General features: G+C 41.3%; 1 protein-coding gene across 9 annotated transcripts in view; it reads left to right on the top strand.

Moving 5' to 3' along the window:
• The window catches only part of HYDIN (HYDIN axonemal central pair apparatus protein), a 427,212-nt gene that overhangs the window by 175,169 nt on the left and 233,690 nt on the right, over positions 1 to 18,353 (top strand). For all 9 annotated transcript variants that reach the window (XM_079117081.1, XM_079117080.1, XM_079117074.1 and 6 more), the window contains 5 exons: positions 228 to 460; positions 2,766 to 2,866; positions 5,302 to 5,437; positions 7,932 to 8,096; positions 9,797 to 9,949. In XM_079117081.1, coding sequence (XP_078973207.1) covers positions 278 to 460; positions 2,766 to 2,866; positions 5,302 to 5,437; positions 7,932 to 8,096; positions 9,797 to 9,949 — 738 coding nt within the window. In that variant the 5' untranslated portion in view covers positions 228 to 277. The remainder of the gene's footprint in view (positions 1 to 227; positions 461 to 2,765; positions 2,867 to 5,301; positions 5,438 to 7,931; positions 8,097 to 9,796; positions 9,950 to 18,353) is intronic.

The following is an 18,353-nucleotide window of genomic DNA, read 5'->3' as shown; positions in this document are numbered from 1 at the left end:
CAGCTACATCGGAAATGCATAATAAATATTTGTTGAAGGAATGAATGAGTAAATGAATGAACAGATGTTGATTGTGTGAATGAAAACAATATTTAGGGCAAGGTAGAGTTAAGTAGCTATGAATCGTGACTGATTCATCGTAGAAATTGAGCTGTTGGTAGGGGAGGTGAATGGCCAAAGGAGACTACTGGGGTCTTTTATCTGTTACCTCGTATTTTGTTTTCCAGGATTTCCTCATACTTTGACATGTTCCCTCAATAATACATCTTTGATCCCCATGACCTTCAAACTGCGTGTTCCTGAAGATGGACTTGGCCCCAAAAGCACTGCATTTTGTGAGAAGGATTTAGTCAACAGACCATCTGGGGCCGATGAAGAAATACTCACAGTGAAACCAAAAGAGTTCACCATCATCCCCAACTCTGGCACCATCCGCTCCCAGGGATTCACGGCTATCAGGGTAAAGGGCGCAGCCTTCCAGCACACGCAGACAAGCTGCCAAACTTCCAGCAGCTATCAGGAGCTCACCAAGGGCTCTCTGTGGTATCAGGCAGTGGGAGGGTGTGCCCGTCAAGTCATGTGGGAAGCAGGCCCTGGGGAAGTGAACCGCTGACAAAAGAAGGCAGACTCAAATGCCTTGGGCAAAGAAATCCACTCTGCTCCGGAAGATTGGGGTTAATCTAGATACCTTTGCTAGCACAGTGACTTCTAGGTATTTCTAGTGAAACCACTGCTCTATATAGATAGCATACCCATCAGTACGAATGAGAAACCTTTGAAGAACTCATCAATAGCTAGGTGCTTCTTTCCTTCAGACTTTCTACCAATAAATATCCAGACTTAAGACAAAGATGGTAGCCAGCTTATTCAGATCCGTAACACAAATCTGGGCTTCACGGTGAACGTGTGTGTGATGTTGCCATCAGTGCTGAGGATGTAGACCCACAGCAAGAGCAGTGAGGAGGCGGGTGGTTCACCCCTGATTTCCCCATGAAATCGGGACAGCACAGTGTCTTGGTTGTGGCCTCACAGTGCCGACAGCAGAATTCATTCACGGTCACTGAGAAAGGTTTCAGCTGTCTTCCCTCAGGGTCGCGTCTCCAGTGAGGTCTAGAAATATTGAAGGCTGCTAAATTGAAATGATTTTATACTTGCTTGAGAAGAAAAAAGATAAGACTTCACAGCTAAATATGGTAATTTTCTCTTCAGTTCATACCTTTGAATATTTAATTGAACTATCATTTTATCCCCCAAACTTGGTTGGTTTTTTTGTTTTTGTTTTTGTTTGGTACCAGGGATCAAACCCAGAATCACTTAACCACTGAGCCACATCCCCAGTCCTTTTTTAATATTTTACTTAGAAACAGGGTCTCACTGAGTTGCTTAGGGCCTCACTAAATTGCTGAGGCTGGCTTTGAACTTGAGATCCTCCTGCCTCAGCCTCCCGAGCTGCTGGGATTACAGACGTGCACCACCACGCTTGTTTTTTAATGCCTCTTAAATATCTCACTTCAAATCTACTAATCCTGAACCTTTTCTGGGAGTTTTCAGTTCTTTCAAGTGCTTCTCTGCAGATCAAGTGAGGTTTGATGGTATCACCCATCATTGTGATTTCTCAGGATTGTTAACTATGGTGTTCCTGGTTTAAAAAAAAAATTGCTGCAATGTATTGATTTATACGTTACTTAATAATGCTCAGCCCTCCTATTACCTATCTTGCCTATGGCACAGGAAGATTTTTAACAATGCAACAATGCATCATGTCTCTAGCAGTCTCTGCCACAAGCTCTTGCTCTTCTTCCTTCTCACCGCAGTCCAGAAGCATCAACAAGGGGTTACAGCCACCCCCACGATGCTCTGCTACGTCCAAATCCAGCAGGTTCTCTTTCCAAATCAATCACTTCACCTTCACTCTATTTCTCCTTTATGTCCGGAAAAGCTTTCTCTATACTTCAATTTTCCCTTCTGATCTGCACTTCAGCCAGGTCCGTGTGGACTCAGATTTGCATCCAGTGATTCCCTCTGCAAGAGAAAAACTTTTAATTAGTACTCGATACATAATTTATAGATGGAAAAGCCTTAACCCTTGTAAGATGCTGTCCTCTAGATGTACAAGGATCTCTTCCAGGGCAAATCATTTTAAAGCAATTAGAAGTTGTAACAAGGCTTTCAAAGCCTAAATATAAAGTTTGACAGTCGTAAATCAAAACACAGGGTAACATGCTCTGGTCAGATATCGTCCTCACACGGACCTTTCTTCAGAACTTCCCAATTTCTGCTCTTGTAGTGAATATTGCCAGGGGCAGGGGCTGATTTCCTATGCCAGTTTCTGGAACTTATATAATATTTTCATTTATCGTGATTTAAGAGAAATCTCATTGTATAACTTCAGTATATTTGATTTTCATAATCCATATAACCAAGAGGTACAAGGAAGACTTTTGATCTCGATGATCAGTTTGTTTGGTGTTTCTCCTGCTTCGTGGTCATCGTTTCCCTTGCGTGGATAAGCAGCTTCTTTGATAAAACAGCTCAGAAACAAGCAGACCTATTGTACTGAAAGCCATGTGGTTTCTAACCTGGCCTTTGAAAATACCCATCATGCCCTGACCCGGCAAGGTAACATTTTTGACTAAAAACATAAAATGCTATACAGTTATAAAGCACTTAGAACCCCCTCCCGCCCCCATGATGAGCATAGTCCTCCCCACCCGGGCTCCTATCGCCGCCTGGAGGTGCAGCAACTTTTCACCTTTCCTTTCCAGGTGACCTTATGCTCCAACACTGTGAAGAAATATGAGCTGGCGCTGGTGGTGGATGTGGAGGGCATTGGGGAAGAAGTGCTGGCCCTCTTAATTACAGCCAGGTATCACTTACGGCTTCCTCTCTTCCAGAGAGCCCCCCTGGGCCCAGTAAGGGGCTGGCTCCCAGAAGGCAGCTCGCCGGCCAGCTAGCGGATGCTGGGTTTGTTCTGCCTTCCCAGGAAGGAAAAATGAACTTAAATGGCAAAACTTTAGAAGAGAAAATTTTTCTAAAGCTCCTTTGATAGGGATACAAAAGGTTGCATGTGTTCTATGCTGTTAAAAAAAAAAAAAAAAAAAAAAAAAAAAAAAACAGTGCTCTCCAATGGTTCAAAATAGTGTAAGCAAAAAGGGTTTAGCAGAAAGGGATGATGAGTTGCTGGTTTCACTGTCACCTTTCAATTTAGTGTTCCAGAATCAGACAGTTGGAAGGCACTGTTCTCTATCCTGCAGTGGAAGTTAGGTTTAGCCAGCGTGCCCTGCTCCAGGTCATCATTAACCATGATTGACTTGCAGGCTGTGAGTGAGCCCCCCAGTAAGCTCATCTCTTAAGATGGAAACTCCTCAGGACCTTCACCAGTTCTCCCAGCAAGGGGCTCTGGAGTCAGATTAAAACCCTGGCTCTTGCCATTTGTTGACTCCGTCTTCCTGACCCAGTTCCAGGGAGCTCGTGTCACCTGCTGATGATGACATGGTTCTAAATAACTCATGAGATTTCACTGTACCCAAAGCCTAAGTGTCCAGATGGGGGACTTAGTGTACGGATGAAATGCTGCGCATAGAGAAGAGAGAAATTGACTAAGTAAGACCAATGATGCTAATCTGTCAATCTCTAGAATTTAGGTATCTTAGGAAGATACACCGTAAAGAAGGTGCAGATGACAGGTCAGTGGGGAGAAATTAAGTGGCACCATTTCGTGTGTCTTGGACATAATTCAAGACAAATCCCAGCCCTGAAAGAACTCGAATGAGACTTTTCCTCTGGGTAGAAGGAACCACTGTGGTGCCTTGGCTTATTTAGTATTCCTTCAAGACCTAACCTTTTTTGTTTGATTGATTAAAAACAGCAAAAACTCTTTGATGTGGTCCTTTCTGTACTTGAGTTTGCCTGTTAGTCCAGTTTGCATTCGTTTTCTGTGTGGGCTTGTTCTTACACTCTCCAGATCCATTTCCCTACAGCTCTCAATAGGAAATCCAGAATCAAAAAAAAAAAAAGTCTAAAGAGGCTACGAATTTCCTACTAACATATACTCTGTGACCCAAGTGAAATATTATCAACCCTCTGAGTCACAGCATTTTAGGTGCAAAGGATCAACTTTAAGAGAGTCATTGGGTCAACTGACAACTTCCATCCCAGCTAAAAATGAACACTCGTCTCATGCTAAATCACAAGCTTCGGGTTACAGAAAGGCACTTTCATGTCGTTACTTTTGGTGTAATCTGCAGGAACTGCTCTCTGACTCTGCCAGAAGAGTTGCTCTCAGAACTTGTTCCCCAAAGTGACTCTCTGAGAGAGCCAGCAGTGGCAGCTTGCCGGCCAGCACCAGGGGTGCCATTCCCTTGCTGCGTACTTCCCTGGCACTGGGCTTTGCCCTCCACTCACATTTCCTCCCGCATTCCCCATGACACCAAAGAAGAGTGAGTAACGCCACCGTCCATCCCTCGAATGACCTTCATTCTGCCTGTGAGAGACGTAGAACTCCACGAGAGAGAGAGCCAGGCTGTGTGCAGTGAGCTCAGCAGTGAGCCCGGCTCTGTCTAGTAGAGAAGCCAGCACTCTTCACCGTCGCACTGCGTGTTACCATAATGACACCAGGCACGTCAGACTCTGAGAGCTACAGACACAAAATAAGCCCAGGTCGCCTAATAACAGACCAACTGCAAACACAGGGCTTCATTTCCTCTCTCTGCTACACACAGCCCTCCCTCCCTCCCCAGCCCAACCCCTCCACCTCAGAACCACTGTCACTGCACCTGTCCTGGGCTGAGCAGCTGCCTGAGCCTACTCACCCCAGACAGCTGTTCTGCATAGGAATTAGAATGATCACCATTATTTAGATAATGTGAGATGTTGCTAGTCCTTGGGGGACTTTCTGCCTGGTCCAAAGTGTCACAGCTAGTCAAGACCCCATTCTGGTGGCATTAGCCCTGCTTGACATGGGACCAGACCCACTACTCTATAGAACTTGTTCCATGGGGCCTTTACCAAAGGAAGGCCAAATTGAAAAACAATGGAAATGTGAGTCATTACCCATCAAAGATAGCAGTCTAAGGACTTCTGCTTCTATTCCTTTTTTGATTAGAAAATAGTGACTGGGAGCAAGGAGAGAGGGGTGACAGGAGAGAAAATTTGAAAATGATTAATGTATTTATTAGAGAAAAACTACTACATTTGTGACAGTGACAAATGCATTTAACTTAGGACTCTGCATTTTCTGCATGTAAACAAGCTATTTTGAATTGTTTAATGTGTTGTTGTTGTTGTTGTTGTTTCGAGCAGGTGTGTTGTACCTGACCTCCAATTGGTGAATACAGAGGTGGACTTTGGGCGCTGCTTCCTGAATTACCCCTACGAGAAAGTGATCCAGCTTGTCAATCCTGATGACCTCCCAGGATGCTATGAGATCCTGCCTCAGGTGAGTTACTTTATCCTTCCTTGGTGTTCGTTTTTCTTCCATTGGATTTCTGGATGAGAAAGAGACATCCTTCTGTCAGCCATAATCCTGAACACATGCCCTTATGTAATTCTGATTTTTAACCCTCGGATAAGTTGGGGATGGGGTTATAAAGCCACAGCTGGATTGCCATCTGCATGAGTGAGCAGCTGCAGGTGTAAACAGTTGTTAATTTCCCAGGGAAATTGCCCTTGATAAAGAAGGGAAAGTGTCAATTAAGCCAACATGCAGAAGTGCACCTGCAAATAATTGCCTATAAACTAACTGAGCATGGGAAATGAACTAGAAGTTTTCATTTATGCCCAGGGCTGTGGTTTGAACATCATCACTGAGATAAAGCAAGGCAATATTTATAAATGGACTTGTTGAACCAGAGTAATAGAGGTAATATGGGAAGATAAAGGAGGAGGAATTGTCTCTTAATGACTTAGGAAACATGTCTGTTCACATGACACTACACCTGGCCAGGTGGGAGACTAAGCAGTTCACATATGGATGAAAGATCTGTACAGACTAGAGTAATGGAAGGTTGCTAATGACATACAGTTTATCAAGAATGCATTTGACTTTAGTAGTATAGCCAGGTAAGGTGGCACATACCTGTAATCCTATTGGCTCTGGAGGCTGAGGCATGAGGATCACAAATTCAAACCCAGCCTCAGCAACTTAGCAAGCCTAAGCAACTTAGTGAGACTCTGTCTCAAAATAAAAAACAAAAAGTGCTGCAGATGTTGCTCAGTGGTTAAGCACCCTTGGGTTCGATCCCCAGTATCCACCCCACCCCATCCCCCCCAAAAAAAAACCCTCATTAGTACTTCATTAGTATAAGTACAGTATTCAAATATAAATTCATGCAAAAAAGTCAAACAGGTTTAATGTCTGCCAGTTCAATATGAGTTAATAGAGAGGTAAGGAAGCCATAAAACCAATGCAGGTTTGGCTACAGCTGAGGGAAGTCAATAGCCACTGGTCAAAACATAACCAAGAATTTGCCTTTGATCTTATCCTTGTATTTTTAATGGGAACTTGAAAAAAATGTGTCATGTTTGGAGTAACCAAAAATGTGACCCTTATCATCTGCAAATCTAAGTCACGAGAGGAGCCATCTCAAGTGTTTAGTCTGGAACAGTAAGGACTTAGCTAGGATAAGAGAGCTACCTCTCACTAGCCCTTGGACTGTTACACAGAAGAGGGAATTAGAATTATCATATGGGCATCTCTGAGACCAAAACAGAAGCCAAGGGTGGGGTCATAGAACACATCAAACACTGAGATATTCAGCAGCAGAACAGCTGGCCCTGTGCAGTACGGTCATCTCAAGAACTCAGAGAAGATCCTGCGCCTGGGCTCGGTGGAAGCAATCTCTGCACAGCGGGGCTGAGAATAGGGTAGGACACTTGCCTTGGGCATAAAATTTAAGGGGAGTCAAACGGACATGTAGATACATAATGTTTTTATGCCATGTTCTAAGAAATCAAAATTAATTTTTAAAAACCAATAAATGAGCAAAATATCAACACTTGGATAAATACAGGAACAATACTGAGGATTTCCCTTTTGCGCTGGACTCCGATGGGCTCAGCCAAGTGTGGCTGCACAGGCAAGTGTGCTGCATTGGGCTGTGCTAGGCCAGGCCAGAGGTGGAAGGACTATGGGATGCTTCAGAAGGTGAAACCTGTGCCCTCTTCCTCCCAGGGAGCTGAGGCCCTCAGAAGTATTTCTCAGAATTACCCAAACTTGCCTGACCGTGGGATTTTTACAGCATTGTCATTGCATACAAGCTAGTAATTGCTGTAAAAAGACTTGTAAGGAATGCATATAGGTGAATGCTGGGTGATAGTAATTCATTCCTCTTTTTAAAAAGACAGGCTGAGTATATACTTGGGGCCAGAAAGTAGCCATACAGTGAGGGTAAGGGCCTGGGCCGTGCCCTTCGAGGTCTCCAACCCATGGAGAAGATGGATATGTTGATGGTTACTGCTGTCCAGTGTAGGCTGTGGAAAAGGACTTTATAGGATGACCCTAGAGTGTGGGGGCACCTGGGAGAAATTCAAGAAGAGTATAGCAGGTAGGTCAAAGGGTTGGCGGTGAGAAGCAGCATCATGTGTTCAGGAAATACCAGAGGAGTGGCCCCAACCACTGGAGTGCAGCAGGGCAAGGTGGGGAGCCAGGTTAAGGCACTTGGCCATGGAAGACTGTTGTCCTGAGCTCCTCCGTGTTATGGACCATTTTTGCTGTGCTGAACACTTTGGATTTTTGGCCATATGCACACTGCCCTTAGCCAAACTTCCTATTGGCCTAATTGGGGTGCTAGTGCCCATTGACTTGCCTGAGCAATGAGACATTTCTAAAGAACCTCCATAGTCTCAGGACAACATTCGTTTCAAAATAAATCATTATGCTCTTTGTTTCTCATCGTGCACGGCTTGCTTATGCCCCTGGCTTGTCTCCCCAGGTGTGTGAGGACCCGCCTGCTGTGCTGCTTTGCAGCCCCAACCCCCGTGGGATCATCCACCCCCACAGCACTGTGCACCTGCCACTGGGCCTGAAGACCCAGGTCACTGGAGAACACAGGTCCACAGTCTACATCTCCGTCTTTGGGAGCCTGAACCCTCCTATGGTGAGAGCCAATTTTCAAAACCAAAATTTTCATCGCCGTGCTTCTTGTCAGACGGTCAGGCTGCTCCATTTAGGGCTCATGCCATATTCGCACATCCTCTAGGCATTTGTAGTTTCAGGGTTTTATGTTTTCACTCTACAATGGCAAAATACAAACGTGGCATTACTTGGGGAATCTATTTGCAGATGTATCAAAAAGTAGTAGTATTTGCCGGGCATGTTGGTGCATGCCTGTTATCCCAGCGACTCTGGAGGCTGAGGATGAAGGTTTGCAAGTTCAAGGACTTGCATCTTTGTGAGACCCTGTCTCAAAAAAAGGACTGGGGATGTAGCTCAGTGTAAAACACTCCCAGTACCCCACCCCCAACACACACAAAGCAGTATTGTTCCACAGCAGTTGTTTTAAGACACAGAAGTTTTACGTACATGCACACATACACATATGACCCCACTCCAGACCAGCACATCTGTGTATTTAATAAGCTCCTCGATTGTTCTAGATGGAAACCTGGGTTCAAGCATCACTAGTTTGTCATGTGTGAAATGAGAGATCAGTTTCATTCTCTGCTCACCAGATCTTCTCCTGTATATTGACCATACGAACCATAGCCCAGATTAACCTACTAAAGCTGTTAAGAGATGTAGTAGTCTTCCCAGGCACCGTGTACATGCCTGTAATCCCAGCAACTCAGGAGGCTGAGGCAGGAGGATCCCAAATTCAAGACCAGTCTCAGCAACAGACCCTGTATCAAAATAAAAAAATAAAAATAAAAATAAATTTTAAAAGACTGGGGATATAATTCAGCTAAGTGGTTAAGCTCCCTTGGGTTCAAACCCCAGCACCAAAAAAAAAAAAAAAAAAAAAAAAAAAAGAAAGAAAGAAATAAGAAGTGTTGTCTCTCCAGGGGAGGTAAGAGGGAGAACATGGAAAGCTCTCTGCTGCTTGGGCTGAACTAAAGAATAAATTTTGAAGGAAGTTGCTCAGGCTGTGTGTCCCTAGGCATTTGGAGTACTTGGATGTTAGATGATGTCAGCTTACATTTGCTTGAAGGGATTCTGATTGCTTAGAGAGTATAATAAAGTAGGATTTTGCTTTTATACCTTCCATAAAAGATGCCATAGATAAGCAACCTGAGTTATGAAATGGCATCACCAAGGCAGACCACCCCCAAAATATGCCACCAGTCCACGTCCCCTGCTAGACTCAGTGGGACACCCCATGGTCCTGCACAGACGCGACTCACGAGAGGGTAGCCAGTGCTTTATGAAAGAAAAAGGCACACCTTCTCTGGCAGGCCTATTGAAAGTGGATTTCAGCCACCAACCGGCACAGCTATGTGCAGTGGCCCTTTCCTGTCACTGCTATTGAAATGACAGAAAATGGGACTCAAAACCAGCCATTCCTGGCTCTAAAGAGGCATCCCTGAGCTGCATGCTCAGTGCTTTCGGGGCTGGAGTGCTGCGTGGGTCTTAGAGGCCCAAGAGTCTGCTTTCGCCTCAGTGCATGGGAATTCTGGGCTGGACCCAGAGGTCTGACCCAGCATGGCTGTCCCTGTGGCCAGTAGGAAGGGAAGACAGTTCCCATAAGCACTCCTTTATCCCTGCTTCTTATAAAAGGGGTGGTTATGAGCTTCTGATGAGCTGATTTTTAAAGCTAGCCTTTCCAGCTGGTCCTTTATTTTTCTCTCACTTCAAACCCAGGTGTGTCTTTTAAAGAGCATCGGAGAAGGTCCTGTCATCTACGTACACCCAACTCAAGTTGATTTCGGCAACATCTACGTCCTAAAGGACTCTTCCAGAATTCTCACCCTGTCTAACCAGTCCTTCATTCCCGCATTGTTTCGGGCACGCATGGTGAGTAGGCCTTGGGTCATCATGTGTTGAAAACCCAGCTGTGGCTCATAGACAGTGGCCTGATTTTTGCAGCACGTCTTTGAAAATGAGCACAGAAACGGATTTGCGGGGTTAAGCTGCATCGAACCACGTCATCCCCATCCCCAGTTCCCCTTGGTTATAATCCTTTTGTTGATGAAGAAATACAATATGCAAGTCATTTGGCAAATAATCAAGCACATTTCATATCATCCTAGCTTGGGAAGAGGCTTAGAGGCCCCAGCTCTCCTAGCGAAGGATCCTAAGCCTGGTTCCAGCTCTGGAAAAACTCTTCCTAAAATGTCTCTGCGACCCGAAGTCTTTCCTTTAATTTGGATCCTTTGCGACAAATTCGTTAGTGTGTTTATTCTATTTTCTATTCTCCCTTCCTTCCGAGAGCATTTTAAAGTAGTTTATGAGAATGTATGAAATACAGCCTGCTATTTGCCAAAAATGGAAATTAAAGAAAACAGCAAGTCAAAGACAATAAGAGGTATATTTTGTAAATGAGTGCATTGTTTCTGCGTATGTCACAACAACATTTAGACCTACTGGCCTCCTATAAACTGATTTTTTTTTTTTTTGCACAAGAAAAGACATAATATAGTAGGGCAGGTTTTGGGGGTATTTTGTTTGTTTGTTCTGCAGAATTTAGGACTTTTCAATTGAAAGTGTTCTTAGTTTTAGAAATAGTTTTCTCAATTACTTTTATCTGGTGTAGCCCTCTTCCTAACCCCAAATTATTGTCACTTGAATAACCTTTAGTTCCAGCATTTGTAAGATACTTCTGAAGGATCGAATATTACTAATTTTCTTAAAACCGCAGTCAGAAGGAACAGGATTATAGTTTGCGGCTGACTCGTGACAGACATCGGGCCCCAGCTGGCAGCCACTATCATTATCATGGTTTGTTTTGATTTTCATTTTTCCTTACTCCCTGGAAAGGCAGCCATTTTCACATCCAGTCCCTGCTCCATTCAAATTGAGCTTCAGACAGAACCCCAACCTGGTGCCAGAACCTTATGGATCCTGTGCAGAGGATATTGCTTAGTGATGGTTACAGAAGAATCCTGTAGAGAGGACACTTTTTCTGGATTTGGTCCAGTTGGCCAGTTGTTGCACGTGGTCGCATCACAAGCATTGCCTAGGAAGTGCCCAGCACCAAGTTGACAGTGGAAGAGGAAGAGTCAGCGACCCCCGCCCCGGAACCATGAGCTCCCCTGTGGGCTGCAGAGGAAGGAGGTGGCAACCCCCACGGCTTACGTGCCCATGCAGCGCCATCCCTTTCAATTTCAAATTCCAGATTTCAATGCTTATGGTGACTTTTGGTACATTTCAAAAAGCAGAAAGCTCTGTTGTATATACTGAAAGGCCCTGTTGGCTTGTATGGGACTTTTTCATTTCCTGATTCCATCTTTCAATTCCTTAATGTTTCCTTAAATCAGCGAGCTCCAGTTCCAAGGAGCCAGACCTGTGACACAAATGATCTGCTGTAGGAGGTGTTTTTCCTCCATTGCTCTGGGAAACTGATGGTTATTGAGTTATAGAACAAAAGTAGTTTCAACTGCAGTTCTCCCAGGTGAAAATTGCACTCTTCACATTTCAGCTGGAAGTTTTGTTGGCTTTTCTAATAAATGTGTATTAACGTTATAGACACTGAATTATGCTAGCTTAGAAATTAGAGTAGAAAGAAACCAAAATGCCATTTATTGAATTTCAACTTGATGTACAGTACCAATTCTCACAGAAATGATTAAGCATTAGGAAAACATGTCAGTGGGTAGTTGCTTATTCCCTAACTAAGCCGACCACAGATTCAGGTGCTGGATGCTCTGCTCTCTTCTTGCTGTCTACCCTGACATGAAGTCTTCCTTTCTCCTCTCTTGGCCACCTGTACATGTCATCCCTCCTCAGGTGCAGCCCCACGGTCAGCCGCCTGCCCTGCTGAGCCTCATGTGTGGCCGCACATCATGGCAACCACTATAATTAAATTCTCCCTGAGCAAGGAACACCTGTTTGTCTCATTCAGAGATCAGGAGATGAGAGGCCAGATGCCCACCTTTCCAGTAACGTTGGGAAGATCAGGGACTCAGATCTATTTTGGGTTTCTCAGAAATAAATGCTATACTAAAAAGAAAAAGATTTTTTAAAAAAGAGTCCACTTTATATAGTATGAAGTGAAGAAACAGTGAAAATTATACATAGATAATCTATACATATGATCATATAGATTATATATGTAGGTAAAGCACATAGAGATTATACACATATATAGATTATATATAGACTATAACCTATATATAATTATATGTATAGATTATAAAATCTATCTATATAAATTAAATATTACACATGTGTTCCATTAAAGCCCAACTTACCCTTAGTGTGAAAAAAAAAAAAAAATTTGATTAGCACAGGCAAGAGTTTGGTAATGCCTGGAACAGCGGCACATCCTGACCTTTCCCAGGGAGAAGCTTTGTAAGTGGGACAATGGCCTAAGCTCCGCCTTGTTGGGAGGGGTTAAAACTCTCACATCCAAATGTGAGAACAGGGCGTCGAAAGGCCCTTGTGGCCGAGTGTATGTCTCTGCTTGCACGCTGAGGGCTTTCTCAGGAAGAGAGCTCTCCCTGTCTCTGGTGCAGAGCAGAAATGGGGGTAAGAATGTGGCAGGGGCCCTGAGGACCCAGCACTGGGCTGGAGGATGGATGCCTTCTTCCCATGGGTGTCCCTGACTGGGTGGAGGGTGTGCATCGCTCAGGACTTGTTTGGAAGCATCCACAGCCCTGTTCCTTGTACTGTTCGTTTGCACTTGGTTCAGTTAGCTCAGAGTCTTGTGTTCAGGTACCAGTGCACCCTGGGCACCAGCTGGCACTGAAGCATCTTTGCAGTGGCCTCTGCCTCTGTGATCTCAGGGAGAGGCCATTATAGTTTGATATTTAGACTCCCTGGACCCAAGAAACAGGAAGTCTGATACTCATTCAAGCACTCTTCTTTTAAAACATTGATTTTTTTTTTTTTTTTTTTTTTTTTTTTTTGGGCCCCTTACCATAACCATACAGTGATGGGCCAGCAAGGGAAACACTGTACTTACTTCCACATCATCTTCAGACCCTCAGCCCACTGGGTCATCTCCTCACTTCAGCAGGGACCCCCTTTCTGTATTTATTTGTTTAGATATCTGTTTCCTTTTAATGATAATAGCTTTGCACTGAATTCTTAGTACCTATTGGCAAGCTTGGCAATTATGATAATGACGATATGATGCCATTAGATTATTACTAACATTTAGTTCTATTGGCCACTTTATATATAGTATTGCATTTAATAAAACCCCATGAGAAAAATACTGTTGTAATCCCATTATAAGGAAGTGGAAACAGGTAGAGACCAATTAAGTAACTTGCCATTTCCAGCAGATAGTGATCTTGTTCTGATCCCAGTGGACTGACCGCATACTTTTGACCTTTTCCACTGAACTTCTGTACTGCCCAGCTTTACCTAATGAGTGTTTATGAAAATGGACCTGGAAATGGCAAAAATATTTTGGTTTTATGTTCCTTTCTTTAACAACCTTAGATTTAGAAGTGCAGGATTTGCTAAAAAGGGCAGAACAATAAGTGAGCATCTGAAATAGACAAAAGAACTGAATATGCTTTTTTTATCAGAGATACATAGAGATGTGTATATGCAAAGCATTTCCACTGTCATTTTCCAACCAACCATAATTCCTTCATTATATACCTGAAATGAAGACACACAACTTATCTTTTCCCTTTCATTTTTGATCCTTTGCAATGTATAATAAAACATTAGGTTCACATATGTAGATGTGTATAAAAATTCTTCACTGTTTCAGTTCTTAAAAGAGGTTTAAAGTTCAAAATTTGGCCCCTGTTTTTAACAAAATAAGTAAACAAACCCAGAAGGAGAATGGCAGGCAAGCATTTTAGATCCAGTGAGATTTTTGGTGCTAGACTCTGCCATTTTAGGATGGTGGAAATTATCACCACTGCCAGAGTGCTTGTTTTAAACAGTCTGTAGAAAACCGTGGCTATGCATCATACCCTCCCCATCCCTGCACACCTGAGCTTGCTCTCTAGACCTGGGATTTAGTCCTGTGTGGAATTTACCAGATTAAGGGATTCATGCTAGAGAGATTTTAATGGGCAAACAGTCTTCTGACAGATGACGTCATTAAGATGTTCACCCCATAATATGTGATGGAAGAGAAGGTAGAATGAGCTGCTTCTTGGCCTCTTAAGAGGTAGATGAGCTCTGTCCTCAACCTGTCTATGGAAGGAAATGGCTCAAGAAACGTGAAAGGAAATAGGCATAAGGAAAAAGAGAAAAGAAAGAAATGAGCATGAATCAGAGACCAACCGCAGTTACTGTGCCTCTTAATATTTTTTTGTTGCTGATGGATTTTGCAAAATAATATCTTTGATTACTAAGACCATATATTTTCAATAAAATGTATGTTTTTCAGCTCAGAACTAAACTCTTGCATTGGATATGATTTATGCCACAGATAGCTCTTTCCTTTAGTCTCAACACATACCCAGTGCCTTTAGGTTTTCAGTGTCCCCATTTAGAAGATCAGATAACTTGAGTTTTTCTTGGTTAAAAAAATCTGTCCAAGGTTACATGAGGGATTGTATTTTATGAATTTTAGTCTAGTTCCTTTTCACCACAGAATTATTTGATTCTAGAAAATCAAGAACTATATTTTTAATGCAGAAAAATTCAAGAGTTATACTTGACGCTAGAACCTCGCATGTTCCCCTGTTCCCCATTTGTCCCCCATTCTTCATAGATATCAGATATTTATGTTAAAGTCCATATATTCTCCCAGTCAGTTCCATTATCTTCCTTTCTGCCCAGGGGCAACCATATCATAAATTTGATGTGTATCCAAGGCATATTTTTCTATTTTATTATACAATATATGTATTCATAAATACTATATCCTGGTATTTTGTTGCTCTTAAAGTGTATCTAAGTCATAGCTCCTGCTTTGACACCTTGCAACTTGTTTTTTAGACGCGTGATTGTGTTTCCAACATCCATCCATGTTAATGGATATAAACTATCCTTAGCTGCAGTATGCACTCGGTTTGCCAGTATTACGTTATTTCTTTGCCTACTGGTTGACATTTGAGTTATTATAACAATGCTGCAGTGAACACGGTTTGAGGTACATAGAGGGTGACAGATACCGAAAAGGGGAATTGTTGGGTTGTGAGACGGTGGACCTTCAGCTTCACTAGACATTTCCAAATTACTTTCCAAAGTTATTATATCAATGTTTCCTTCTAGGAGCATTTGAGCTGTTTCTCTGATGACTAAAACAGTATGGTCGGGCTCTTAAGTTCTTGCTAGTCTGAACATGAAATGGTAACTCACGGTAGTTATAATTGGTTTCCCTTAATACTCTTGAAGTTCAGAATGGTTTATTTGGGTACCCTCTCCTGTAATAATTATCTATTATTAATTATGTATTTTAGATGTTCTTTATATATTGACAATACTAATCTTTTGTTTATAAAGAAGATTTGGATCTTTCCTAAAGATGCTTTTAATTTTGATGCCAGTTTTATGAGTCTTTTCCTTTCTGGTACCTGTTTTCTATGTATGATTTAAGAAGTCTATCCTCATTATTCTATTTAAATAGTTTAGACTCGTGTTTTTCACATATCTTTAGTCCAGCTAAATTTATTTTTATGTACAATGCAAATAATATCTTCTTTTTCCTACAAAGAAAGTCAGTTGTCCTATAACCAGTTATTGAATAGCCTTTTCTTTTTACACTAGTTTTTAATGCCTCTTCTGTTACTCCGGATTAGATTCTCCAGATCTAATATGTGCCTCGGTATGCTCTGAGCTTTCCGTTTTATTCAGTTTATCTACCTCAGTGTTAATACCCCTACTGTCTTAAAGGCTACAACTTAATAATAACAATAATAACTAGCACTTGTTATGTACAAGGCACTAAGTCCTTTATGTGTATTACTTTATATACTCATCAATAACCTGATTAAGAGGGTTTTGTTTTTACCTTTATTTTACACAAGAATATGAGGCACAGGAATAATGAAAAGTGGCCCAAATTTACACAGCTAGAAAAATGAATGCTGGAGCTGACTACGAATATTTGTTAGGATTTATTTTATGTTCTGTAATAAAATATTATAATTGTTTTCATAAAGGTCTTGCACATCCTTTGTCATCTCTCCTAACTTACTATGTGCAAAGGGTACTTTTATGCATTGTATTCTCTAATATCATATTAATAACATATTGGAACACTATTGAATTTTCTTGTATCAGCTTTTAGCCTTGCCACACATCTCTTAATTAGTTATAATTGTAGGCCCTCAGTTGCTGGTTTTCTTTCAAATCCTTATACCTTGCTGCTTTTTGTTAATTCACTGCAATGAATAGGATCCATATACAGTGCTGAATAGGAGAAGTTAGAGTGAACATCTCTGCCTTATTCCCTTCAATTAAAAAAGTTCCAAATGTTTAATTCTAAGCATAATATCTCCTACAGGAGGTTTCTGATAGATATTTATGTGATATTACAGAAGTTTCCATCCACTTCTATTCTGCTTTCATGAACATGTGCTGAAATACAGTGCATTTCTTGCATACATTCAGATGATTATGATTTTTTCCTTTAATCTGTTAAGATGTTGAATTAAATTAGTAGATTTTGTGGTTGTGAGTCACCTGCATTCTTTGAATTAATTCAATTAGTTGTAATATTATTCAAGCACGTTGCTGATAAAATGACCAACATTTTATTTAGATTTTGCATCTGTCATTTTATGATTTTTTACAATGTACTTTTCTGATTTTAATATTAAGAATATTCATTGCATTCTTATAATGAGTTAGTTTTTACATTTTTTCTAATTTTTGGCAAAGATATTTATGTAATCTCTATAGAAAGTAAGATCCTTTTCTTGATGACAAAATCATTTAATCACAGGATCTTATTTTTGTTCTTTCTAGACATACATAACAGTAGAGTATATTTTGACACATTATACACACATATAATAAGTATAACTTGTTCCAATTAGGATCCAATTTTTGTGGATGTATATGATGTGGAGTTACATTGGTCATGTATTCATACGTAAGGATAGGAAATATATGTGTGATTCATTCTACTGTCTTTTCTATTCCTATCCCCACTCCCCTCCCTTCATTCCCCTTTGTCTAGTCCAATGAATTTCTAATCTTCCCCTCCCCTGTTGTGGGTTAGCATTCACATGTTAAAGAGAACATTCTGCCTTTGGTTTTTTGGGACTGGCTTGTTTCACTTAGCATGATATTCTTCAGTTTCATCCATTTACTGGCAAATGCCATAATTTTATTCTTCTTTATGGCTGAGTAATATTCCACTGTATATGTATGTGTTGAAATACACACAGACACACACACACAGACACACACTACATTTTCTTTACCAATTCATCTGTTGTAGGGCACCTAGGTGATTCCATAGTTTGGCTATTGTGAACTGAGCTGCTATAAACATTGAAGTGGTTGTATCACTGCAGTATGCTGATTTTAAGTCCTTTGGTGTGTTTATTGATGGTGGGAGGTGATAGTTGTAAGAAAAATTTGAGTATTGATTTATTTTCTATAATGATTATTCAGATTTAAATTTTTCTAGAAATGTTTTTATTTTATCTAAGTTTACAAATATATTGACATAAAAATTATTTAAAATATTTTCTTATGATTTTAAAATGCCAAAAGACATAGATGAAGCTTAAGTGCATATTAACTATGTGACTGCCTACTGTATGATTCCAAATATATTACATTCTGGAAGAGGCAAAACTTTGCAGTCAGTAAAGTTAAAAAAAAAAAAAAATCAGTGGTTGCCAGGGGTGCGGAGGAGGGAATGGAGCACAGAGGATTTTTAGGTCAGTGAAACCGTTCTGTGTGGTAATACAGTGACGGATACATGTCATTTTGCATTTCTCAAAACCATAGAATTGTACAGCACAAAGAGTAAGCCTTAAGGTTTATGTGACATTACAGAAGTTTTCATCCATTCCTATTCTGTTCCTAATGAACACGTGCTGAAATCTAATGCATTTCTTGCATACATTCAGGTGATTATGATTTTTCCTTTAATCTGCTAGTATTGTTAATATTGGGCCATAATGAGGTCCATTAACATAGGTTCACTGACTGTAGCACATGCATCCCTCTGGCAGAGGATGGACTGATGGGGGAGGTAGAACACATGTGGTGTACAGTATGTTATCCAAATTCTCCAGACTTTCCATTCAAATTTCCTATGAATCTCAACTACCCTAAAAATAAAGTTCGTTGATCTAAAAAATTCATCTACTAACTTCCACTT

This window comes from Sciurus vulgaris (genome assembly GCF_902686455.1).
Source record: "Sciurus vulgaris genome assembly, chromosome: 17".
Classification (NCBI taxonomy): domain Eukaryota; kingdom Metazoa; phylum Chordata; class Mammalia; order Rodentia; family Sciuridae; genus Sciurus; species Sciurus vulgaris.
The sequence above is the reverse complement of the archived record's forward strand: the minus strand, read 5'-3'. Positions and strand labels throughout refer to the sequence as shown.